General features: G+C 41.7%; 3 protein-coding genes across 3 annotated transcripts in view; 1 reads left to right on the forward strand and 2 right to left on the reverse strand.

Moving 5' to 3' along the window:
• Positions 1 to 205: 205 nt before the first annotated feature.
• Positions 206 to 6304, reverse strand: ppp4r2b (protein phosphatase 4, regulatory subunit 2b). The gene is made up of 9 exons (XM_041034904.1): positions 6191 to 6304; positions 5373 to 5454; positions 4874 to 5044; positions 4399 to 4492; positions 4268 to 4305; positions 4067 to 4141; positions 3799 to 3939; positions 3383 to 3687; positions 206 to 1783 (listed from the first exon to the last, which is right to left on the reverse strand). Exons 1-9 carry the CDS (start codon positions 6255 to 6257, stop codon positions 1407 to 1409), a joined length of 1350 nt encoding a protein of 449 aa, XP_040890838.1. The 5' UTR covers positions 6258 to 6304; the 3' UTR covers positions 206 to 1406.
• An 881-nt stretch (positions 6305 to 7185) lies between these two features.
• On the reverse strand, positions 7186 to 21655 carry gxylt2 (glucoside xylosyltransferase 2). The gene is made up of 7 exons (XM_041032891.1): positions 21232 to 21655; positions 15205 to 15403; positions 13990 to 14121; positions 11553 to 11804; positions 11073 to 11196; positions 9246 to 9418; positions 7186 to 8497 (listed from the first exon to the last, which is right to left on the reverse strand). Exons 1-7 carry the CDS (start codon positions 21519 to 21521, stop codon positions 8321 to 8323), a joined length of 1347 nt encoding a protein of 448 aa, XP_040888825.1. The 5' UTR covers positions 21522 to 21655; the 3' UTR covers positions 7186 to 8320.
• A 1317-nt stretch (positions 21656 to 22972) lies between these two features.
• shq1 (SHQ1, H/ACA ribonucleoprotein assembly factor) overlaps positions 22973 to 25675 on the forward strand; it is a 34261-nt gene continuing 31558 nt past the window's right edge. The window contains exons 1-3 of the mRNA XM_041035038.1: positions 22973 to 23044; positions 23990 to 24156; positions 24430 to 24494. Of these exons, the coding sequence (XP_040890972.1) occupies positions 24014 to 24156; positions 24430 to 24494 (208 nt within the window). The 5' untranslated portion in view covers positions 22973 to 23044; positions 23990 to 24013. The remainder of the gene's footprint in view (positions 23045 to 23989; positions 24157 to 24429; positions 24495 to 25675) is intronic.

Genomic DNA, 25675 nt, shown 5'->3' on the forward strand with positions numbered 1-25675 from the left:
TTGCAAAGTATGTTATAATTAAATTTACTAAGTCAAAATATCTGCTATGAAAATGGTCTGTTAGACCACTGCTGATAAGTACTGTATCCAGCTGTAACCAGCGCAGTCCAGCACATTCAAGGAGGACATTATGGACAATGATGGTACACAGAGTGAAGAGAATAAACGTGCTACTGTGTGCAAGTAAGCAAGTCCACCACTCATAAAAATGTTAACATTTATTGCTCATTCTGAATACCGCATTGAAAGCAAAAGCATTCAGAGTATACACAGAAATTATACAATTATATATGGTTTCACAAAGGCAGTGAACACATACTGTATTACAATCTACAAAAATCTACTTTACAGAAATTTAAAATTCTAAATATCAAAAAGTACAGCTGCAGAAACAGGTGTAGAACTGGAACCAGAAACTGTCGGTCGGTGAAACTATATGGTGACATCACGATACAAAGAAAGCAGAGGTCATCTTTGTACTTACAGCTGGTTTTGGAAACTACAACTGGAAGACAAAACAAAAAACATACTCCAAAATAACTTGGTGAATTGAAATGATCATATAAATTATGTTGGCTTTATGCATCCAAAATATATCGTTTTACAGAAAACGCCTCTACAAGGTAGCATGTCATAGTATTGTTCAGTGGGATTGGTAGTGTATCTTTGCAAAAATATGGTTAAGGTAATATAAGGACACAATGGAGAAAAAAAAATGGGTCTCCCATCTCACACAGATGGAGAGGTAAATTTTAAAACAATATATAATAATCAACAGCCTGGTGGAAACCTGGTAGAGTGACAACATAGTAGTGGTGGGGTGTTAGGCTCAGGTCACTGCCTGACTAAAGAATATTTAACATGAGCTTCAGTCAGGAGCTGAAATGGTGGTAGTAGCTCATTTCTGAACAATTTCATAAATAATGAGGCCTGGTATGGCTCTGTTCTGACCCTGGTAGTGTGGTACACTGGGCTTAAAGGGTACAAAACGTAGACCACCAATCCTGTCACAATGGCCCAATGGTTAGAAAGAGTGGCATAAGAAAATAACCAGACCACCACAGCACCGTGACAACCCCATAGAAAGCAAAAAAAAAAAAAAAAAAATCCTGAAAACAAACTCAAGGCTGCTAAAACCAACCCCCTTTTAAGGGAAACTTAAAAATACAAGATAAGAAGATCAATAAAATATTCCAGTTAAAAGAAAAAAAAAAATAACTTCAAATGAAAATGTATTTGTATGCCCACATCAATGCCAGGTAGCCATTTTGGAGGAGTGTCCAAAAGCGGGACGAGGCTTTTGTCTTGTGTATGAGGTGCAGTTATCCTCATTCCCAGCGACAGTCAAGCTGGATTCAAGGACAAGCTGGTTTATGGTCACACATGGCTGCAGGGGGGCCTTCAGTCTAGTCCTGCTCCATAGGCTCTTCAGTGGTCCCAGTGTTCAAGATGGCACTTTCCATGGCGCCCTCTGTGGGAGGTTCAGTCGTACTGCTGGAGGGAGCGAGAGCTACGTCTTCTCTGGCCGCTTCTGCACTATCCTCTATGCTACAGCTGCTACCACTGCTGCTACTGCTGCTGCTGCTGCTGACTGGGTCACTGTTACTCTCCTCACTGTCCCTGCTGGTCTCGGGGCTCACCAGGACTCCTGCGGGCGCCTGCTGCTCTGTCTGATCCATGTCACTGCCCTCCTCCTGGGATCCGCACGGCACCTCCCTCTCAGCCTGCTCCGCCTCCTGACCTGAGCCTGCACACACCTCGGCCTGTGTGCTGCTTGTTGGTTCTGTAGAGAGAGAGAGAGAGAGAGAGAGGAGAAATGTTAAAACAAAGACTCCAGACTTGTTCAGACTGTTCCAGACAACTTCAGACAGATGAATGACTGCTTTGTTTGCCGTCTTATCAGGCAACAAACTTCAAGAAGGATCACGCACTCTACTAAATTTGTCATTCAAGAAAACCTGTCACCTTCACTCACATAAGCTAACAAAATGGATTCAGTGTTTCCCCTCATTACCGCAGAGACGTCCAGAATACCACCAGGGTAACACTGATTGGATTGATGATGAGTAATATGCCTCTTAACATCTAATATCTGAGCATGAAGACGGCCCACACCAGGCTTTAATATGACAGCAGTCTCTACTGGGATAGATGAACTTGAACATTTTTGCACTGATTCACTTGATACAACTTCAGCTGAAACTGGTCAGGCATGTTGATGAGAATGCAAATCTTCAGTCTTGCTCTATCGTCTACCTACAGTCTGCGCTTTCGACACAGACGCCACTGGCTAATCTTTTGATTTTGACTGACACTTTCCCATAACAGGGGAGAGAGAAAGGCAGAGTCACAGCTGAATCTGTGCTCGTTTTGACACATATTACTTTGAAAGCACTGGCTGAAATGAGCCGGCCCTAAACTGCAGCTAAGAGAGTCAAATTACACAACAGGCAAACACTTCATCCATGTGAAACATCACCACAACAATCTGAAAACATTATTAGGTCACAACTTATCCCCTAATTTACACCAAATAAAAGTGACTGTAATTTGCAGTTGCTTAAAGCAAGATCTTTTCTGTATTTTTTTCTGTTTAGTTAGAACAAATGGCCACTGCACTGCCTGCAGGGCATTATTGCAATTTGAGCAAGTACGACGACGCAGCACATGAGCTAAAGCCATGACATGCTTACTGTCAGTTACCCAGGCGCTCTGAAAAAATGTAAACACTAATATAATTATTGATGTGCAGTGAGGGGACATTAATGATCATTTAAATTAACTGACAATTTTTCAGCCCAGCTCGTAATGAACTGTCACTGCTGACATGCTTCATGCCACATGAAGTCTCGCCCTCTCACATTTTCCTCCCTGCAAACAAGCACAAGTAATGTTGCTAACGCTTCAGTTCCTTCAGTGGGAAAGTATTGATGCATGTTGTTGCTGGGGAAAAAAAAAACAAAAGCTACAGAGCTAGTGAAAAATCTTTTCAGATGAGACATTGTACAAAACTGCAATACATATATTTTCATTATCTCAAATTAAAGCCACAAGTGCAAGAAGAAATCAGAATCTTCTTCAGGGCACTTCTGTTTTGATTTCTCAGCATTTGAGAACTGCTTTGGGAGATTTTTCACCTAAGATCTCCCACTGAATGTAACTGGGTCCATTACCTTGTAATCTTTATCTGCCTAGTCTACCTGTGGGCTGTATTTGACTCTATGTGGCCAAAAAATATGCAGAGATTAAAGCCTGTGCACTTCCAGTATTACTACGTGTTTCTAGCTCTGTAGCCTCAGCATCGCAAAAAGCATCACATACAAACCAACAACCAATTACACACAGTGTATGTTTAAAAAAAAAAAAAAAAAAAAAAACCTGCCTTGGTCTTCAGTAGCAGCAGCACTGCTGGAAGCTTCATTCTCCTTGCTGTACCCGACCTTCTCCTCTTCCTCTTCCTCTTGAACCATGGCTTCTGCCTCTTTGGAGAGGCAGGCGGCATGTGAAGGCCTGAGTGTGTCCACGTCCTGCTCTTCCTCTTCGTCCTCCTCATCTTCCTCTTCGTCCTCATCCTTGCTGAACTTAAGTCTCTTCACCTCCTGCTGCTCAGCTTCCATGTCCTCTTCTGCGTCTGGGTGTTTGTTCTTCACAGAGCTCCCCAGGGAGCCTCCCGATGCTGAAACCTCGCTGACAAAGGAGAAACAGGAGACACGGGTGTGATTTCAATGGGTGTTTTTTTTTTGGGGGGTTTTGAACATGCATAATAGATTTTCTGGTGTATTGTACCTTCTAACATACCTGGAGTCTTTGTCGCCTTCTTGCTCTGTGTTGAGGTCTTTGTTGTCTGTACTGTCAGGCAGACCATTAGCTGCTAGTGAGTTGGCCAGAGACACCTTCGGTCGATTCAGCGGCCGGGGAGTTCCTGGACCGTTCACTTTCCTGATTAAAAAAAACAACAAAAATAAAAAAGGAGCAAAGAAAGCATTTTGATAAAAATGAAAATATTATATGATGATAATCTAAAATGCAGGAATTTTAGAATCAAGGACCAAATCTGTCTCCAAACCTCTCTGTAAACGCAGATGTGTTCCCAGGAAGCATCACTCCATTCATTCTATTGACGGCACTGCATCCATTTTTTCTGCATAAGAAAGATCAGAAAAACAAAAACAGTGCTCTTAATCCAGGAGAAAACATAATTCCTACAATTCCATATTAAAGTTATTATTTAGTAATTGTAAGTGCCTCATCTGGACATGTCACTTACTCTGAGGTTGGATGTACACAGCTTACCACCATTACATTCTGGAGGGAAACGAGAATTGCCAAATGAGTGTCTGAAGGTTTCAGGCTTATGACATAATAAAGCTAAAAAATATCCACACCACACAGACGTACCTTCTCCACCCCTCGAAGAAACTTATCTGTTCCTGTGTAGTTCCTCTTGGGTTCTGTGAGCAGCTCGCACAAGCGCTGGATCGTAAATGGAATTCTTAAAAGAAAAGTGCAACAGAATTAATAAATAGCAGGTAGGAAATCATTCAGGTGGTGATCTAAAAAATGCTTGTGCTTTTTATGCCTATGTAGCACTCTAGACATAATCAACCACCATGACATGGCATCAGAGATGATGTCACTGTCAGCTATGGGTAGTGTAACCGATTACGAAGATGGAACGCCACTGGGGTCCTACACTCCACACTGAAACAGCTGGGCGGATAAAACGAGTCAAGCACAGCTTTTCCAAGGCCCTGTTCTTGCAAGCTACCCATCAAGGGAAACCAGGCATGCTTTGTGTGACGTCTTGGTTCATCCAGTCAACCTGTCACTATCACTGTAGAACAGAAATGTACTACTTTAACAAGGCACATACCCGTTGTATCCCTTCACAATCTTCAGAATTCTCTCCTTCATATCTTCAAATGGAATTGACTCTACGTTGGGATTTGCAGGACCTCTCTGCTCAGGTGCTGAGGCTCTGAAGTCATCCATCACCTTCTCCAATTTAAACAGGAAGTAGTTCTTAAATTGAGACCACTGAACCCTAGAGGGAAACAGTAAGCACAATAAGGCTCAACACGTTTGCTATAAGACATTACAATACAGGAACAAAATAAAACTTAAAAATTAGACAAAAGCCTATATCTATAGATGCTGTATAGACAACACTAACAATAATAACTTAAGTTAAAGCTATATAAAATTATTCTTGGACAGCTCATCTACAAAAGGTATTAATAAATTTATAATCAATTTAAAAATTACTACCAGAAGAGAAAAAGTGTGTGTGTGTAGGAGCAGCAGTAGTAGTAGCAGTAGTAGTAGTAGTAGTAAGGACAGGGAAATTAGTCAGGCCTGCAATATTCACTTACATGGTCTCTCCAGTCTTGGCAATATGACATAGAAACTGTTCCAGAAGAGGAGATGCCTCCTTCTTTACTTTCTTATCAAAGTCTAAGAGGAGAAAAATAAACCACAGAGTAAATAAACATTAATTTACATTGTGTTAGAGCCAGATCAGAGATTATCAGGCTTTCATGTGTCCTACCTCAACCAACAGTTTTTATAACTATTATGTAAAGCCTTGATGTTTTAACTACCTACAGTGGTTACCTAGTTCCTAGTTCAGGCAACTAAACAAGGCTTGTTAGCAGGTCCTTAACGACACTTGGGCTGAAGACGATCACATGCTAATTAACGGTAGCTATTCCCATAACGCAGCGGGCAACTGTTGCTAACAGTCTAGCTGGGTCGCTTGCTAGCTAGCTATAACTAGCTTCAGTTTAGCACACGGGCTGGCATGTTCAGTTAGCCGCAAGACCGTAGCCGGCACAGTCAACCAATAGCCGGTGACAATGACCAGTTTCTTTATCTCAGCCAAAGATATTAGAAAGATTAGAAAACTGTCAGATAACGAGGGCTGATACATACACCTTTGAAAGAAGGGATAAAGAAAAGCAGCTTTCTTGAATGGCTAACCCATTAAACAGACAGCTAACAATTTCCGCGAAACCGCTTGTAATGTTAGCGTTATCTAATGCTAGTCCTGAGTAGAAGCTAGCTAGGTAGCTAGCGACATTAGCCTGTGAGGTACAATCCGTTTACTTTTTATTATTTCACAATTACGGAAGCACACGTATAGCACGTGGTCTCAGAGAACACAAAAACTATCGAAATAAGCTGAAGTGACCTCTGAGCGCCTCTTGAAGCGAGTCAATTTCCATCACGCCGTTGCCCTCTGTCAGTCCTGTGGACATAAAAAAGCAGACTGGCGGCTAGCTGCTGCTGCTAAGCTACGATCTCACAGGCAAAGAGGAGGGAGTATTTTAATATGGCGCCGTGAGGTCACTGCCTGTTCAGCAACAGACAGGACACAGCAGAACAAAATAATCTCATGAATGGAGTAATTTCTCCTAAAATTTAGGAGTAAATAAAACCAAATACATGAAATAATACAGCAACAAATAGATAAGAATAATCGTGAAACACAAATACATTAAATATGAAAAATGTATGTATGTTTGTATAAAATGTAGAAATGTATTTTATATGTATGCATGTTTACACCTCTGTTTTCTACTGTGCTACCTCATCTCTGCCTACCTTATAAAATTAATTGGATTTAATACATACATACACACACACACACACACACACACACACACACACACAAAGTCTACAGACTTGTGGCCATATATTTTTTAAAGATATTTTATAGAATTAGGAACTGTTAACTGGGCTTAAGGAACTACATTTACCATGTTACTGTATATTTTTTACAGGTATTTTATGGAATAAGGAACTGAAACTGGGGTTAAGGAACTACATTTTTTTTAAAACCTAAAGGGACAGAATTGGGGGACTTTGTACCAACCTGTCAGTCTACTTGTGGACCACAGACTGGTAAATTCAGGTAATATCCTGTGGTTTCAAAGCATTGGCAAATGATTATTTTATGATGTTATAGTATTAAAATAAACATAAATGATATATTAATGTCAAAACAGATCTTTAGTGTTATGATGCAAAAGTCACTTTCATATACAGCATGTACCTGAAACATATGTCCTCACACTGTAAGTGACATACAGTTTTGAGGAAAATGCATTTCATCCATTTGTATTGCTTTCATGAATTACAATTCCTATACATTGCCTGTGTAAATGAGGCTGAAGCAGGCTCAGTATTGCATTGTTTTATTTAGAAACACATGATGGCTGTACAGCCATTTTCAGTTTCCAGTTTGAATGATTTGATATGTTTAAAACATCGCACTAGATTTAAAGAAGTGTTGCTAAAACATATGACCCAAGTGTTCACAACATAACATACATCATATTGCAAACTAAGATACCCTCTGAAACACACACGCCCAGTCCACTCATTTCCTTGTAACAGTAAACATGGCAGACACGAATATTTGTATGGCACATAATCAGCTGTAGGATGCAGTATGTCACTTTTTTAACCATTTAACTTTTTTTTTAAACGCAAGCACTTTTGGTATTCGTTTTCTCGGACAGTGTGGACAGTGTAGCATCTAATGTCGGCATGTGTACAAACAACCATCCAGTCCTAATTTCGTCATGAAAGTGCATTTTAACATTCAGTGTGTAACATCAAAGTCCATATTTCCTCTGTTGTACTGTATTTAATACTGTCAGTGGCATTTAGAAACTGCAGAACAGACCAGTAACTCACAGCTCTTCTCATTCACACAGGCACACATTTCAAGTTATTTGCTGGTAAAACATTCACATGATTTTAAAGGAGTGGTTTATGAATCTACTACTCGAAGTAGTAAAGCTCTCCAAAGTCCAAAGTCAACTTGTTTAGAAGATATGTTCACGGTGAAAAATAAAGAAGACAGATACCTTTGTTAAACACTCGGTTGACAAAAATATGCCTTCAATTTTGCTTTTACACTTGAGATGAAGAACTGATACTTTATTTTTTCCTTGACAAAAAAGAATCCATGCAATCTTTTTTTCCCCACCATATCTTTACAACATTATCATACATTTCATCACCACCTACATAATCGGGATATGAAAAGTTTAAGACGGCAATAAGGCAAACCTACTCTACGGCATCACTGACCAGCACTGTATGCTTCTCTGTATACATAGGCTTATTACCCATTCCATCACTAGAGGATCATAATGTTCATAAGACCGTTTTTCCAGGAAGTGTCATGTGTTGAACACACTGCAAACGCTGAGCCACCAGTTCTATCTGGGAGATGCTGGTATGACACATAATTCACACATAGACGGTCCTTGGTGTTGTCAGATAAAACACTGTCCTATTTCTCCATCAGTTATTTGTGCGGTCTGACGTGTCGGACCACTTTCTCTTCAAACACCTTCTTCATGGTCTTTTCTATCTGCTTGAGGAAGACTTGAGGAATTCGACCACACAGGGTGTTGACTGTGTCAAGGAACTTGGTCTGAATGGGGTAGAAGAGCGACTGGAACATGTTGTCCTCAAAGGGAAACTGCGGGGAAAGAGACATTACCCTGTGTCAGTTCTGGTCCCAAAGCTGTTTCACTTTGATAGTTTTTAATGGAACATATCACAAACTAAATGGTATTTACAAATTCTGTCAGCAGGGTTGAGGTAGGGTGGGTTCTCTGTTAATCATAAATTACGACACAGCTCATCTTTAAGAGGCTTATCTCAACAGAGCAGGGGGAACTGACTCCGCTGCCGGAGAAAACAAATTCTAAATTTAAAAACTGACCCAGATTGTTTAATGCAAGCAGGAGAGAAAATACTCAAAGCTTCAAAGTTCTTTTTCTGAGCGCATGTCCTTAAAGGAACAATTCAACACTTTGGGAAATATGCTTCTTTGCATTACCCAGAGTCAGATGAAAATAACCCTAACCCTAACCCCTAATCTCTCACAAAATCAAAGACAGTTGTATACAAAGTTGGCTTATTAGTGGCTGCCACACCAATAAAAGCACACTGTAAGTAATATATACACTGTAAGTAATATATATATATATATATAAAATACACACACAGGAACAGGATGTTTTTAGGTTGTTAAGAGAGTAAAGGGAGGCCCTACCTAGTATTACTATGGGGTTCCTAATAAAGTGCTCAGTGTGTGTACACACATATCACACCCACATCCACATTGCACTGGATGGATGTGGGGGGTGGGGTTCAACAGAGGGTGCTATGCATCAGTACCATATGGTGTCAGTGAAAACTAAATATCCTACAGGAACACTCACATCACGTATTGCATCGTAGACCACTTTAAAGGCCGGCTGCTTGTCATCATGGTACACTCCACGGTTGCCATGGAGGATGGACACACCCTCCTCTTCAGCCCCTTTACAGTTACTCCCATACATACAGTGATCAGGCCTGTAGTTCCACTGGCAGGGAAAGATGAAGAGACACTCTGGGGGGAAAAAAATGCACAGAAACACACACCATTACTGATCTATTACAACACACACTGTTACTAACGCAGTTCAACTGCAATTGCCAGGAGGGCAAATTGAGGAAAGTGGCTTATAAAGTTTGATTAAAGTGATTCCTCAATTCACCTAGAAGAATCAGGATAGAAAGACTGAATGACGGTTTAGTACATATCTCTAGATCCACCCAGTAAACAGGGGTCTGAGGCAATCTATCTATCTATCTATCTGTATATATTGAATAATAACCTTTTTCATCCATTTCACCAGGTACCACCATCCCCACTGGACCGTATGTATGACTGGAGGATTCTTTATAGGCACTACACAGCCAGCAGGGGGAGGACATATGCTGTCCCTCAATGGACCAATATGGATACACTGTTCCAGAGCATCGCCCCATTCAGTTTAATGAAAGTTCCTCAAACTATGTTGCAATCAATTCTCAGGTTTCTGCATTCAACAGCTGATGTGTTTTAGAAACTTCCCCTGGCTTCAGTGATAAACTAAGTGCTCATGAGAGTGAACACTCATGTGACATCCTGTGCCATTCCAGGAGTTTGTGTCCCACACATAAACAGCGCAAACAATATAAAGAAAAACGTATAGAGAATGGAAGATGGACTGGTTGGGAACAGAATAAGGAAAATGGCATCATCCTCTTCCTTATAGTCTGCTAGTTTGAATGTTTCTTTTCTTCCATCTACTTACGAACTCACACTAAACGAAGGTGGCAAAAAAAGTCCTCGGAAAACATACTAAACTGTTTACACTGAAAGGTACCCTCGAGCAAAGTAATCAACCTCCAGCTGCTCCAGTGCAGCAGCTCAATGGCTGAATGTAATTATAGTGCAGCTGCAAGGTGGGAATGTGTACATACTGTATGTATGAACATAAAATGTAAACAATAAATGGATGCCAATATGTAGCTTTTCATTTGAACCCATTATAGCAACAATATATTGTATAGTACAGTTTAATGAGCCCAGGATCTGGTAATGGAAACAAACTGGTACTGTCTTTTTTAAACTTGAATCAAAATGCTAGCTCCATTTGATTCCTTTTAAACACCATCAAATCCTGATCTGTAGGGATCTTTAAAGTCTTCAGATTTTTTTGCTGATTATAAAACAAGCAAAAACAGGTCAGAACAATGCCTATGGACCAATGTGAGTATTCCTCCGGAGAGAGCAGGGAGCCGAAAGCCTTAACATGTAAAACAAACACTCCGCTCTGCAGTGTTGTCAAGCAAACACCAGCTCGATGCCAGCTCTGCCAGTGGCTCTGAGCACTTAATGCCCACATCTGGCTGCTGCAGCTGGAACTCAGTCTGCTGTTGCCTATAGCCAAATCCTCATGTGTTTACTGATCAACATTCACAATGTAGACTTGTTTACCTGCTGTGCAATAAGACACGATTTATGTTAACACGTTGACAGTGTGAGACTGCGGAGCTGAAAGTGTACAGACAGTGTTTTAAAATACATCTATACACACATTTGATGTGCTAATTATGCATTTCATTGACCTTCAGTAGCCTTAATTCTGCTATTGCATAATGTGTTTTCAGTGTGATAATAATACATCCTGTGATCAACGTAGGTGATATGAATACACAGCCAAAGAGGTCTATACCTGGGTTGTAGTGGAAGATAATGTTGAGGAGGTCCTGGTCTCCCCAAGTGATGTGGTTCTTGTACTTCTGATAGAGAGGGTGTAGAAGATCCTCCCACGACAGGCCACTGGGGATCATACTGTTCTGAAATACCGACAACAGCATTCAGTCGCAAACAGCTCAAGAGCAGCCATTTTTTTCCCTCCCAAAAAAAAAAAAAAACACATCATCAAAGGAGGAGCGCATTTACATTCCAGTTTCCATTTGCAATTTGCTGGCAGTATTAAGAACTGGAGAGCTGCTAAATTGAGTTCCGAGGGCAGAAGTCTGTGATGCTAGCATGGTAATCAGAAAGCTTCAATCACAGCCCACTCAGTGCACTCAGCCTGTGACTTCAGCTTAAAGAAAAAAACCCTTCAGAATGCAGAGGAGAAATCACAGCTCACTTTACGTTCCCACTGATCAGCGTATGGGGAAATATGACAGTGTTTTGACCTTACTTTGAACAGCGTGCTGCGGATCCTTGTGAGATTCATCAGCATGACACCAGAGTTGACCCCTGTCACCCCGTAGAAAGGGTGGCGCGCAAAGCGGCTGTACCAGCCGATCTTGGGGACCTCATGCTCTGGAGCCATCGCTGCTAGCTGGGTGCTGTTGAAAGACTTCAGGAGACTCCAGATATCATCCATGGGACGCAGGAACAGGACATCTGTGTCAACGTAGAGTAATGAGTCCACATCCTTCAGGATGACCTGGAAGCACAATAACAGTCATCAGCAGAATATTTACGACCGCGGACCATCTAAAGAACCTGAATGGTCATGATTACACAATGTTATACCCAGTATTCCCCTTCTGAACAAACAGCAACTCACATCAATCAATCAATCAATCAATCAACCAACCAACCAACCAACCAATCAATCAATCAATCAATCAATCAAGAACTTTATTTGTCCATATTAGTCAAATACAACTATAAAGTATGCAGAAAACATTTTTTAAACTGTTAGCTGCGGCCCTAAACCAAAGAGTCAGAAAAATCTGACGTGATGACGGCCCTGAAGGAAAAGTCAAGGGATCACAAAGGTTATTACAATTCATCCTGAGAGGACCATGAATGTCTATATCAAGTATAATAATCCATCCAGTTCTCAAGACATTTCACAAAGATATTTTCTCACAGTGTCATACTACATCTCCCTGTTTGCACAAACGGGTTGTTTTCCCAGACACAGGCTCCCTCAGATATTAACACAACAAAATTATAGTGTGGAAAAGTGTAATTTTTCAATTGCAATAATTTCAGCAAGAGCTGACAACCTACGATTTTTTTTCACTGCTGTTTCCACAGTTTATGATAATGTTGTGATAAAAGAATGAAACTAAACGTCAGTATCTAGACAGAGGTGGGCTGTGGAAGAAACACTGAAGTTGTTGACATAATTACTTCCAGTATCCATTGATGAATTGTGCTGTCAGTGCATGGCAGAAAATCTGCACAGAGTTTGGCTGAGACAGAAGGTGGTTTTTTTACTCCTCACTGCCATGGAGCTGAGAAACTTGGAGAGTCTAAACTATATTTCAGACAGCTAAAGTATCTCCCCCATATACTGTATCAGGACAGAGTATATTATGTATTACCTCGCAGTTCAGCACTCGCTGTCACAAAAAGTACCACTCACAATATACCATTAAGAACATGAGAGTGAATGAAACTGACTCAAGACCAGCTTCCACCCGTCTGAACAGCTCTCCAATGACAGCTGTGTCCTTCAGGTCAGGTCTCTGCTCCCTCTCTCTCTGCTCTGCACAATCAAACCAGCTTACTGCCTGATTCCCTCCTGACTCAGAACATCCTGAGGTGATACTGAGGTGATACTCAAATATCTGGTGGAGAACAGACTGCGGGATGTAGCGCAAAGCCCCAATATTTCTGGGCTTTTTTTTTCCAAGAAAAAAATCAAATACAGTGATGTAGCAGCTGGTTACACTTTCCTGCTACTTAGAAAAAATAGTTCACTACTGGAAACATTACACAATTTTTTAAATACTTATGCAACCTGAACATTACTATGAAATGTAATTAGACAAATAGTGTGCAACCCAACACAAACAATCTGCGGTTTACACAGATGAATAATGACAAGGCAGCTGAAAAGAATTGGAATGAGAATATCACATGTGCACTAAAACAAATCATTGCAGTGGTAAATTAAACACATGCCCTGTGTTATTGATTGCTGTGTTTCCTGCTGTTGCATGTTTTTCCCCCAGAAGAGTATCTGGCACTTAGATTTATGATCATGTCACCAAAATTCAGTTCCAGAAAAACACTCCCATCACGAGAGGACACCAGTAGAAATAAAGGCAGAACTTGGCTACACTCTGCAGCATTAGAAGCTAAAACATCTATGAAATTATGTGATGGTACTGAATCACGATGGATCAGTCAACCCCTTAGATAACTCAGACTGTTAACTGGTAAAAAGACTCCTATGAGGAGCTCAGTAGGTGTTCCTAATAAAGTGAATGGTGAATATTTGTTGATTGCCTTGCAGTGAGAGGAAAAAACTATGGATCTGTCTGACCTGCAATATGTTCATTACATGGTAAGTAAGCTGGCTGCTATTTCAACGAACGCCAGCAGAAAAAAGAAAATCAATAGCCAGGCACAACCTTCACTTGATGAAATTACTGGGTGAAGTCCCTGGAGACTGCTTATTTGTTAAGTAAATGCTGCAGAAAAGGTGTGAAATCATCAATCACCATGCCAGTAATTAATTATACCCATACACTGAGATAAAATAAAGGGTAGGAAAATGTTGTTTGAGTGGAAATGAAATGGATTAATGACATTTTTTTTTCTGAACACTAGATAATCGCATTATGCATGGTGACTGAGGATATGAGGGGAGATAAGTGCTGCAGCCTTACAGGGAGGAAGAGTCTCTGAGCAGCACAGGGCTTGAAGAGCTTCTTCCACTCGTCAGCGTTCCCCACAGAGAAGGTGATGGGGTAGATGCTGTACTGGAACTTGGCTGAGACGGAGCGAGGCCACTGGTCCAGCTGGAAGTAAAGCAACAATTAATAAAGAGGAAGCGTCTAATGGACTTTGTAAGGGGCCGAGTAAGAAAAAGAGCCATGATAAACAATCATTATTCTGAAAGCTAATCTCTCTCTCTCTCTCTCTTTCCACAGACTTATCAAAACAAAATAGAGCGTAAAGCCCGTCATTTAAAACAATGAAGTCATGTCTCGTGGTGATGTGTGGTTCTTCATTGAACCCATGCAGCTGCCAGCTGTTGTTTTATTAAAAAACCAATAGTCTAAACAAAGGAAGGCATCCTCTTAGTGTCTGCAGCGCATCGCTGAAGCCTGTGTTATATGACCGGTTAGACGCCGAATCCCTCCATAATCATCAGTTTAACAGTTTGGCCCTGAAAAGAGTGAGAGCGCTGCAAGCTGTTGGCAGGGTTTGTGCTGACGAGGACGAGAGATCAAAAGAGATTGTGGCCAACCTTTCTAAAACACCACACCATGTCTGTTAACACCGCGTCTCTACATAAGCTCCTTGCTGTACAAACCCAGCATATGTGCTACATTATCTAGGCCTTGACTAACACGACTCCCTGTCCTCCACAAAGGGGATTTTCTACACCTGGCAATAATTCACACATACATGACGGCAAGATCACAGGTTTAGGGTTTTGGATTTAAAGCTGTTTGAGGCGCTTCAGGTGTTGTTCGAGGTCCATTAATTGGAGTAATTTTAATAGACTGTTAGTTACAGTATCAGTGGAACTAATCAAAAACATGCCCGGCACCTTTGTAAAGGTGACTTTGAAGTGATACTGGAGGGAAAAGCACGGGTGTCTTGGTGATATATTACACCCCATGCTTGAGATAAAAGGGTTATATGTCTGTACTAGAGGGAGTCAGACAGGTAGAGTTAAAAGTGCTCTGATCTTGCTGTCATCCATTACAAAGAGAGGGGAAATATTTAACATGTGCTGCATTAAATCAGAAATCAGAGCATCCTCTGAAGAGAAAAGGTGCACACAGAAAACAAACTCAAAAGAGTAGCAGAGGTTTATCCTATCTGGTTTTGCTCTATGTACACTCAGGCTTCAGCAGCTGAAGGCTTCTTACCCTTTCTTTAAACTGCGGGGCCAAGGGGTCCTCAGCAAAAATGTGAAACCTGATCTTCTTGAGGCTGAACAGGAGGGCCGATTTGACCATGGCCAGGGTCTCATCCAGGCGATTCCCACAAGCCACCACAGCCAAGTGCATGACCTCCTCAGCCCGGGTGCGCTTGACCACAGCTCGGGCCACATAACTACGTGGTTTACTGGAAAAGGCAAAGGAAGACAGTCACTGACAGTTTAGTACAAAAGAAACCAGAAAACACACAGTAAGGTAATTAACCCTTAACACTTTTACACTGGTATGTCATCTTTTCAATGAAATACAACAACAAGGGTAGAGATAAAAAAATTGGCTCCATTAATTGAACAAATAATGTGCAGGATGTGCACTTTTCTCCACCCAGCAGTGTTATGTGATCTAAACGGGCCAAGGCCATGTGTGGGGGACATGGAGGGGGTTTGGATCTGCTGACAATCACTTATTTCACAAACCTTGTTTCCCTCACTCATCACTTGTAAATTGGCCTGAGTCCTGCACAGCCCGTGAAGAGCAACTTGGACTCTATAGCAGATGAACTGGACTATACTCGAGTCAAAACACACATTAAAAATTAAAGTACTGAAAGAATTGGGGTAATTGGAGTCATGCATGGTAAGTTTGACCAATATGGAATTTTGAAGGTGGAAACCAATATTTCTTGTTTATTTAAAACAACTGATTCTGATATTATACTCAATGCCTTTACACACTGATGTGTCAAATGTAATGTGGCCCTCCTACATCTGTAGGGAGCAGCAGACCACTCTGTTGTTGTTTTACTTGGCATAAAGATGGAGTCCACTCCATCCTTTCACATATCAAAATGTGACTGAGCCATACGTCATTAAACAGTACACGCAGTATTAATGTAAGGAAGTATTTATGTAATACTACAAATGGAGGAATTAATGTTAATTAGCTACAGCTGACGAGCCAGTTGAGAGTCACTACAGAAGGCAGAATTTATGGCTGCGAGGTACGTGTAAGTTCTCCTCCTCACCTGTCGACATGCGACTGCTGAACAGTAATGGCATGTCACTTCATGAACATGTCAGCGGCACAGAAATTCATTTTGGACTTTACGAGAATCGAGACAGAGGAAACGAGCGAAGCTTTCAAGAAGAGCAGATCACCACATTCTTCCTGCTGTCAGACAGACGAGTCAAGGATTTCTCTGAAAGACATGACATCTGCACCTTTGCCTATTGTTCAACGCCACCTCCACACTGCTGCACACACACACACACACACACACACACACACACACACACACACACACTAGCTCTGCAAGTTTCCACTGGACTTGGTTCTTCCCTGCTCGAAGCCAAGGAGGTCCTTTATGTGATGTGAAATCTGTCTCTCTCTGCAGAGATAAAGCTGCTGCTTGGTTAAAATACACTCAGCAGTGCAGAGTATCTCCCACTACGATGGGGAAACATTTGTACAACAGCGGAGCCTCAAGCTAAGGCCAATATCATCTACTTGTCTGCACGAGGACACACACACTACACGGAGCTGGTTGTAATAACAACATGTTCAACATAAATATTTTCATAGCCGTAGGGACAGAAGACGGGCACACAAAATAGAACAGAGAACCATTCGTTTCAGCATGTAGTGTTTTCTTAGAGAACAGTGAAAGGCAAAATGGTTCTACGTCTAAAGGCTGCGGCGTTCCAAACGGCACGGATTTCCTCTGAGTTCGGAGGAAGCAAAGAGTCTACCATAAAATGGATAGTAAGAGAGAAGAGTGAAATTTGACAGGTGGGTTGCAGGGCAGTCTCCAAGCGTGACACTTCATTTTCTGCATGGCTAAGGGACAATGATGAACCGCAGATTAGGATGAATGAGAAGGTGCTGAGAAATCTGTCTGCCACGCTTCAAAGGCTGATGCTCTGTCAAGGTTGTTGAACACACATTCCTATTTTCCCGCAGAAAATGCAATCCATATCTCCTACACAAGTGTAATTACGTCGCACTTAGTCATGCAAAAATCAGTGCCCTTGAAATGATTTCTGCATAAAATTGGATGACAAAACAAAAAACAAATTTCGTTGTTGCATAAAGCATGGGCTGCACACATGATGTTTTGTGCCACGGCAGTGTTCCCCACATCTGGAAGCAGTCAAAAAGCACAGAAGAGGTACAAAAGGACTGAATTCATTACTGGCTGCAGAGCGAGCATAAGAGGAGCCCTCTGCCTACAAAGCACCGCGGCCAACCCTTTCAAACCATGTAAGGAGAGGAAAAAAGATAGTGTCAAAGAAAGATGTACACGTACAGGAGAAAAGAGCCAGAGTTAAACCCACACCAAAGAGCGCCTTACAGGCATTTCATTAATCAGCATATAGCTGTGCCATTTGTTGGGCTTGTATCAAACATGAACCAGTGGATATCAAAGACATTAAACCAAACATGTTGCTGTTACGCCCTTCCTCTCTGGGTGGGCAGAGACAAAATTCAGCTCTCCAAAACAAGCTTAAAATGTCAGACTATAGGACAGTGAGACCAACGGATAGTTATTCAGACCGGCTGCACATCACGTGCGAGTGGTCATGAACGGTTTATGGTGTAGCCACAGCCACATGACTCAAACTGCACACAATCTGTTTTCATTTCAGTCACCCTGTTACACGCTATGCAATCATCAGGATGCCAAGCTGAGTCACCTAAACAAAATATGAGATATCCGTCTAATGCTTTATTCACCCAAGATGTGCTCATTAAACCTGATGAAATTTGTACTACCAGGTCAGACACTGACAAAGGTCTGGGACATCAGGTGAGTACTCAGTACTAGTGTGACAGTGTGTATTCTGCCCAAATTGTTCTGTACAGGTTATTTGGTTCAATAACAAGCTTCCTTTAGTTGATTACTCCCTGTGAAAGGAATAAGTACTTTTGCGTTATCCTAATAAATTCTACGGGCCAATGCGTGGGTCTTGCACTTGCCCATTGCAAACCTCTGCAACTGGGCAACTGCGACCAACACGTACACCCAGCATGTGCCTCCTGAAATTTGAAACATTGCGACTGCTCACCAGTCCTTATCGAGGGTTGACTCATTGGTCTGTGAAACTCCCGACCCAATCGCTTCCTTTTCTTTTTCCTTAAAATAATACACAGAAAATTAGATAACCAACAAATGTATCAAGACAAGAAGAATGAGGACGCAAGTAAAAAATAACACACATGCTGTACGATGGTGACATAGAATCTCAGCAGCCTTCCCATCTTCATGCTGTAAAGTGAAAGGTCCTCTGGGAAAGCTTTGGCAGCGGGACAGTTGTTGTGTGTTGGCTATAATGTGCTCATTGGATTGGTCCCTGGACAAATTTCATCAGTGTGGCAAATACAAATAAGAACTCTAAGCTGGTTATTACAGGGTAACACACACTGGTGTCATCTTGACACAGTTAAAGTGTCAACATGCACCACTGTCTTGTTTCCTTGGGTCAGCACGAGTCTCCAGGGCGGCAACAATAATTCAGATTTGCTCCTCAGATTGGCACATCAACAAATTCTTTCAGCATCTGCTGGATCACCTCGTCCTTCGTCTTTCCAGGTAACCTTTTAGCCTTTTTTTTGGCATCATTTATCACTTTCTAATCTTTGGCTTTCATGTCCTGCTCTTGAGCAATACTGGATTTTACCCAATGAAAATCTTTCTATCTTTCCAGTTTGGTCCTTCCACACCCTCCATGACTCATTCACCAGCAATTTTAAAGTGAGTTAGCCAGTGTAATAGACAGATGTAATTACTCTGGATGAGTCTCACAGAAACACCTTGTCCAACCAGGTCGGGCTACACAGGCAGGCAGGGAGATTTCAAACTGCTGGCAGGGAGAGTGTTCGGTCATGCACGATGACATTTTTATAGCTGTGCATAATGCCACTGCGAGGGAGCGACTTCTTTACCTCAAGGAATGCTGCTGAACTGTATTTGAAGTGACAGGGCAAGAGATTTGTCTCAACACAAAGTATCAACACCCATCTAATCCTGTGGATGCAGACCTTAATTCAATGTAACGCAGCAGGTTGAGGGGTTATGTGTGTATTATTCTGCCTGTGATACACATGCTGAATGTAATAAAGTGATCAGAGTGAAGGAGTGTGTATCTTACAGGAGAAGAGTCTAAGTTGAGGTTTTATCTGGAACCAGAAAATATTTGGCATTTTTACTTGATAAATGATGATTAATTAATTATTCAAATGATTTTAGATTCTTTTTTTATTTGTGTCACAAATGGATTAATCGGCTCATCATTTGTCTCTGAATGGTAGCTGTAGCTCTTCTCTCTATTTTTGGCCACAGGAAGTAGTGTGATGTGTCAAGAGGAAATGATACGATGAGGAAAAACAGGGATGTTTGTCTATGAAGCATGCTGCACAGGAAATCTGTCCAGCGCTCAGATGTACAGATGAACAGAGTGTCGACAGCGGATATGAGAAATAAACTCTCTGCCATAAAATCACTATTCGGCTCTCTGTGGAAATCCTTGTCATCCCTATGATTCATCATCAGTGTCAGTACTGACTGTTTCGCTGAGGCTTCCTCTGGTGTTTACACTGTCAGATTAAAACAAATGATTAGCTCATACATTTAATAGGAGAAAGTTTTTTGGAGGCTCTGTCCAGATGCTCAGTGTGTTTCTCCTAATTGCAGCAGCAGCAGCAGCAGCAGCAGTCAGTCTGGAGCATTTTCCAAACCTGTTAGTCTTTTTTTTTTTTTTCTGCCACTGGTGACCCCCTTCCACCCCATCTCCCTTATCAGTGCCGAGCACACACGGAGGAGTGTGGTTTCTGGGAGGACGTAAAAGGTCCTTTCTCAAAGTAACGCCTTGATGGCTTTTATCTACAAAACAGTGTCCCCAACCTCCAGTCTGGCTTTGGAGTAGAATACATATTATTGGCTGCCAGTGGAGCGGGTATCTCCACAACCACGTTGTGGTTATTACGGCATCTCTGGCATTCAAACCAAGGTGAAATACAAGGGATGAACGAGGCTGAAATTAGAAAGCTGGAAGACATAACAAAATGCTCCTATCCTTGAACAGAAATAGTACCAAACACTGCCTTTTGTCTAAATTTGAGAGGCTGTGGCGAGGTGGTGGCTTAATCAGATCATCTGTCAGGGTGCAGCTTTTCTTTAATCACGGAAAAAGGAAAAAAATCACACCTGACAAGCTTTTCGCTCCAACCTAGATTGTTCTGGCAGACTTTGACAAGAGAACAGTCAACAGGATGGGTTTCCGTTTGGTGTCATTTCCAGTAATATCTCACCAGTGTTGCAGTGAAACTATTTAACAGGCAGCCAAAACCCACTCTGTGCACATATGAATGCCTAATGAACTGCCATTTACGCCTGTCAAGGTGACCTTTATCCCTTTAACAACAGCAGAGGATTAGAACAAAAAAAAGTCTAAAACACCAAGGGTCAAATGATGAAGATTTAGAGGTCAGGTAATGATTTATCACTCAGTTGTGCTGTTGTCTGATGTCTTCTCTGCAAAAACACTGCCAACATTTCCACCTAATCACATTAGTCATGCTCTCTACTCACATTTCAGCCTGATATTTGAGCAGTCCCGCTGATTGCAACAGCGTGATTCACAGTCCCATAAATGAGAGCAAAAAAAAAATAATGGTTATAAAAAAGGCAGCCAGGCAGATGCACGTATGCATGCTGAAGTGTCCCCTGACAGATCAGGCTATTGTGAAGCCAGCGTCCTTGAGCGCAATGTAGGCAGTTTGATGGAGGGAGCCACGTCTCCTTCACAGTGCGATTAAACGCTGACACACTCACTCCTTTAACTTCCCAGCGACGGGGAAAGATGAGAATCAGCAGCGCCGAGTAGTTAACGATGCTTTTAGTGTGTGTGTGTGTGTGTGTGTGTGTGTGTGTGTGTGTGTGTGTGTGTGTGTGCGCGCGCAAATTGGGAAAAGGCGTGGAGGAAAAGCGAGAAAAGAGAGAAACAAACTCCACCTCACCTCTTTGCATTCACGCTGGCACCTCTGTTGATCGCTTTCCCCTCTTTTCGTCCCCTGAGGGGCTCCTCCGCACGCACACCGACTCCAGCGGGTGATTTCCGGGCGAACTTTGCAGCAACATCGCGTCCGAGCCCAAGAGACGACGGGGAAGACTTGCTGTCCTCCTCCTCCTCCTCCTCTACAACTTCTTTCAACAGCGGATCGTCCGCGGCGTTACCCCCCAAAAAGTACAAAAGTAAGAAAACTCCCAGACACACGGCGATCACAACTACTTTGCAGTGGATCCGCATGGCGAGAGCGACTTGTTGCGGGTGGAGGAGGCAGACGGAACCCCGCTCATGTCTGCGAGTGAGGGAGAGCAGCCCGAGTTGACATTTTGTTACCGTTCCCCGCTCGCATTTTTCTGCAGATGATGATGGAGAGCGGAGAGGAGCTCCTCATCGCCCATGGAGGATTACACAGGGGAGGCGTGACTTCTGCGCCGTTACCGTAATGACGGTACTATAAACACGTAACAGCGTTGTAATAACTGAGAAAGGGTTCAAGTGTGTCCATTTCGTTTGATCTTTTTTTCTGTGGCATAGCTAAAGACTAATTACAGGGACCTCCACTATGCGGCCGTGTTATATCCTCCTGAAATCATAAGAAGTTTACTACAATACTTTGTAAGGAAACTTAATATAAAAGCTATAAAAATACATTTTCCATTAAAAGCTACATTAATCACTGAAATTGACTGTAATCGTACTAACACTACTGACTGGTTCCTGGGAAAAGACATCTTAAAACCCCCCCACGATTTTGCTGGTCAATTGACCACATAAAGGTTGAATGATTTCTTTATTCAAATCCATCATAAAACTTTAAAGCATAAACTGGTTTTGAAGACATCATGATAAACTCTTCTTGTACGTCCAAAGAGACTTTTGGGTTATTCCTTCAGTTTCACTTCAGTTTGGAAATTAGAAATTGTAACTTGGGGGTCTCTCTCTGGTGGATCCTGCTTTATTACCTGGTCTTGAGACGCTCTCTAAGATATCTGTGTCAGGCAAGTCTTAAGAACTTGCCTGACATGTGGCAAAGAGTGTGGAGGACAGGGGTTGATACGGCTTGGGTTTGGATTTTCCCATGTCTATTACATTATAGTACGTGTGTTTCAATTTTCCTAGCTGCCTGCTGTTCCAGTGCACTGACTGACTCACTCCTGATCCAGCTCTAGCTGATTAATTCACTGAATTTAGTCAATGAAAAAATAAAGAAAGAAAGAAAAATCAGCAGCTATTCCATTACTTTATTGATTAAGTCATTAAGTTATTAAGTAGTTTTTAAGCAAAAATGATGAGCAATCACTGGTCTCCAGTTTCTCTACAAATTGCAGCTTTTCTCCATTTAATATAACGGAAAGCTGAAAACCTTTGTTGATGGTCAGGCAATAAGACATTTGAAGACATTACAATTCTGTCTGGAAAATTGTGATTGCGAGTTTTTCTACTATTCTCTAACATTTTATTGGCCAAGAGCATAACTGATGAATTGAGAAAATAGCTGAAAGATTCACTGAGAATGAACATAATCATTAGTAGCAGCTATCATATCATATCATATCATATCATATCATATCATATCATATCATATCATATCGACACGAGCTGGAATTTCCATATTTGTATTGTCCATAAACGTAATTATCATTACAAGGTGGACTTTGACAGAATATTTTACTTCCCGTTTTGCCTTTGCACTACGGTAAAACATGGACGCTACCTTTTAGAGCTGATACTGTGGTGTGTTGGGATAAGTCACTGTTTTTCTGGTGAGTGTATGTTCTGGTTAACTTGTTAACTAAGTACGCTGTATTTCCTTCACCACCACCGAGGTGATTTAGACAGCCACTTTGACTGAGCGCTGTAGGTATCGGTGGGTAGTATCTGTTAGCTAGCAGCATTGCTGCTGTGCTATGTTAGCCGAAACGCACGAGGAGACCAATCATGTGTTTAGCCTAGTTTACAGGCTAATAGCGAGTTAGCCATAAAACGAAACTTTAAAATTCCGTTAAGTCAGTGTAGGATGTAATTCATCGACAAACGTGTTAGCCTCATAGATTACCACCTAATACCGCTTGACTTTTATGGTCTCTGGTAAAAATCGAAATGCTTATAGGCCATTAAACAGCCGTGTTATCACAAAATTTAAACCTTGAGGATTTTTATGCATGCAAAGTCCATAACTTAGCAAAATAGGTACAAGATCGATATGATTTAAGGTTAACGAATGTTTTCTGACGAAATTAATAGCATCTTGAAAGATTAGGATTATGCCGGAGTTAATTGCAGGCCTTTATAATTAGTAAATCGGGCTAAATGGTGTTTTGAGGAACACATACATTCGTCAATAAACGAGACCCTTTAAAATTTCCCAATTTCCCTATGCAGTTTGGTGTGAAGACCTTTGGAAATAAGAAAGAATGGTCGGAGCGTCCCAAACTAATTTAAAGACAATGTAAACACCTCATGTAACTTGCAGCAGCAGGAAAGTACACAAACTTTGTTTACAGTGTGTCACACATCAGTGTGTCACACGTGGGCTGCTGCTGCATCTGGACACATGTTACAATAACATTTGATAGAGTCAGCCACAAGGTGGCGTGCTATAGTCAGCCGGGCCGTGACTCATTTGAACAGCCTGGCAAACTGCTGTGAAATGTTATTCTATACAGACTAACTGGAGCTTAAGGCTCTTCCTTTCATTGACTCTACAGGTCTGTACTATAGCAATATTCAAAATGATAACTCCTGCCTTTGACCTGAGCCAAGATCCAGACTACTTGATCCTCAACATCCGTGTGCCCTACACCAGAACGGCAGAGTTTGACCTTTATATTGATGGAACAGATTTCAAGTTCTATGCCAAGCCCTACTTTCTCAGGTGAGTTCACCAGCACACGTGAACTGATGTAACTGTATATCTGTATTTATAGCTATCTTGGATGGAAGCAGGGGTGATAGAAGCAGTTACGGTATTTCATAGTCTTTTTTTAAAAAGTAGAAGCATTTATCTTAGACTTGAATTTACAGGCATTTTTTGTGAATTTGGTTCTTGTCTCAATATCAGCTGAAAAATGACAGGATCAAACAAATGGGGTGTTTGCATTTTCTTTTAGTATTTCTCACCATCTCTGTGTATAAATATTGTTTCCAGATTAACTCTGCCGGGGAGAATAGTGGAGGATGGGAGAGAAAAGGCCAAATTTGACATTGATAAAGGTAGGTCACATTATAATATGATTACAACACATTCTGTGTTTCAGTGATAGTGGTGGAGAGCGCTGTCTGACACATCGGTCCAAAATCTCCCGTAGTTGTTCTATTGTGTTGAGATCTGGTGACTGCAGAGGCCACAGCATGTGATTCACATCATCTTCATACACATCAACCCCCCCCCCACCCTGTGAACGGGGGCATTGTCGTCCTGGAAGAGACCAGTCCCATCAGGACAGAGATGTTTCATCACAGGATAAAGGCGATCACTCAGAACAACTTTGTATTGATTTGCAGTGACCCTTCCCTCTAAGGGGACAAGTGGACACAAACCATGCCAGCAAAATGTCCCCAGCAGCATGACAGCACTACCTGATCCCCTCACAGTAGGGGTCGTGCATTCAGGCCTGTACTGTTCTCTTGGTGTACGCCACACCTGTACTCGCCCACCTGTGCAAAATTTGGTGAAGGATGACTCATCCGGTGCCTGTCATTTTCACATGACTGAACTCTCAAATGTGCATTCATCTTTGCAATGAAGAGTTAATCACTGTAACCCTACTATAATATCCCTGTCTATGCAATTGCTGACGGACTGTTCTTGCCAACACAGTCTGGTCATGTCCTGCACTGACATTCTCAGTTACCTGAGGAAGAGTTGATCCTTTGTTCTTACATATTTCACTGATGCATGAGGATCATGGTCATCAAATGTACGCTGTCGATGACAATTTCCAAAACTATTTGCTGACGTCTTTCCCGTCAATCTAAATGCAGATGTCACTTTAGTCACTGCTCCTACTGAAACTTCAGCCAGTTGAACTGTCTGTGACTGAAGCTCCTGCCATCTGTGCCCCAGAATGAACCCTCTTTCAAAATCACTCAGATCTCTTCCTCTTGATAAAATGTCAGAAAAAAATGGGCCTGCTCAGCATTTTCACACATGCCACAGAGCATGATTGGATGTTAATTGCGTAATTGTACCAGTCAGTGCACCTGTGTGGAAGCATCTGTATTTGTTATGGTTCTCCACTAATTTATTCGGGTTTTGCCTTTAATTTGTCACCGTCTGTAAATGTCATGTGCACAATTTGGAATGACCAAAGTTCATTTTTCATCCACTGTGAAATACTAAAGATGCTCTGAGAGGCAAGTAAACAATTTATGAATTCCACTGGAGGATCTGA

The sequence above is a fragment of the Toxotes jaculatrix genome, chromosome 3 (assembly GCF_017976425.1).
Source record: "Toxotes jaculatrix isolate fToxJac2 chromosome 3, fToxJac2.pri, whole genome shotgun sequence".
NCBI classification, from domain to species: domain Eukaryota; kingdom Metazoa; phylum Chordata; class Actinopteri; family Toxotidae; genus Toxotes; species Toxotes jaculatrix.

What these genes read in the sequence shown, in the direction of transcription:
- gxylt2 (XM_041032891.1), bottom strand. Translation starts at nt 21,521, where the DNA reads ATGCGGATCCACTGCAAAGTAGTTGTGATCGCCGTGTGTCTGGGAGTT. An exon ending in TCCGCAGCACGCTGTTCAAA is followed by an intron (nt 11,197 to 11,552) that starts GTAAGGTCAAAA and finishes TCGGTATTTCAG; the next exon opens with AACAGTATGATCCCCAGTGG. An exon ending in TATCTTCCACTACAACCCAG is followed by an intron (nt 9,419 to 11,072) that starts GTATAGACCTCT and finishes TTTTCCCCCCAG; the next exon opens with AGTGTCTCTTCATCTTTCCC.
- ppp4r2b (XM_041034904.1), bottom strand. Translation starts at nt 6,257, where the DNA reads ATGTCCACAGGACTGACAGAGGGCAACGGCGTGATGGAAATTGACTCG. An exon ending in ATTGTGAAGGGATACAACGG is followed by an intron (nt 4,493 to 4,873) that starts GTATGTGCCTTG and finishes TTTTCTTTTAAG; the next exon opens with AATTCCATTTACGATCCAGC. An exon ending in GAAGGCGACAAAGACTCCAG is followed by an intron (nt 3,688 to 3,798) that starts GTATGTTAGAAG and finishes CTCCTTTGTCAG; the next exon opens with CGAGGTTTCAGCATCGGGAG.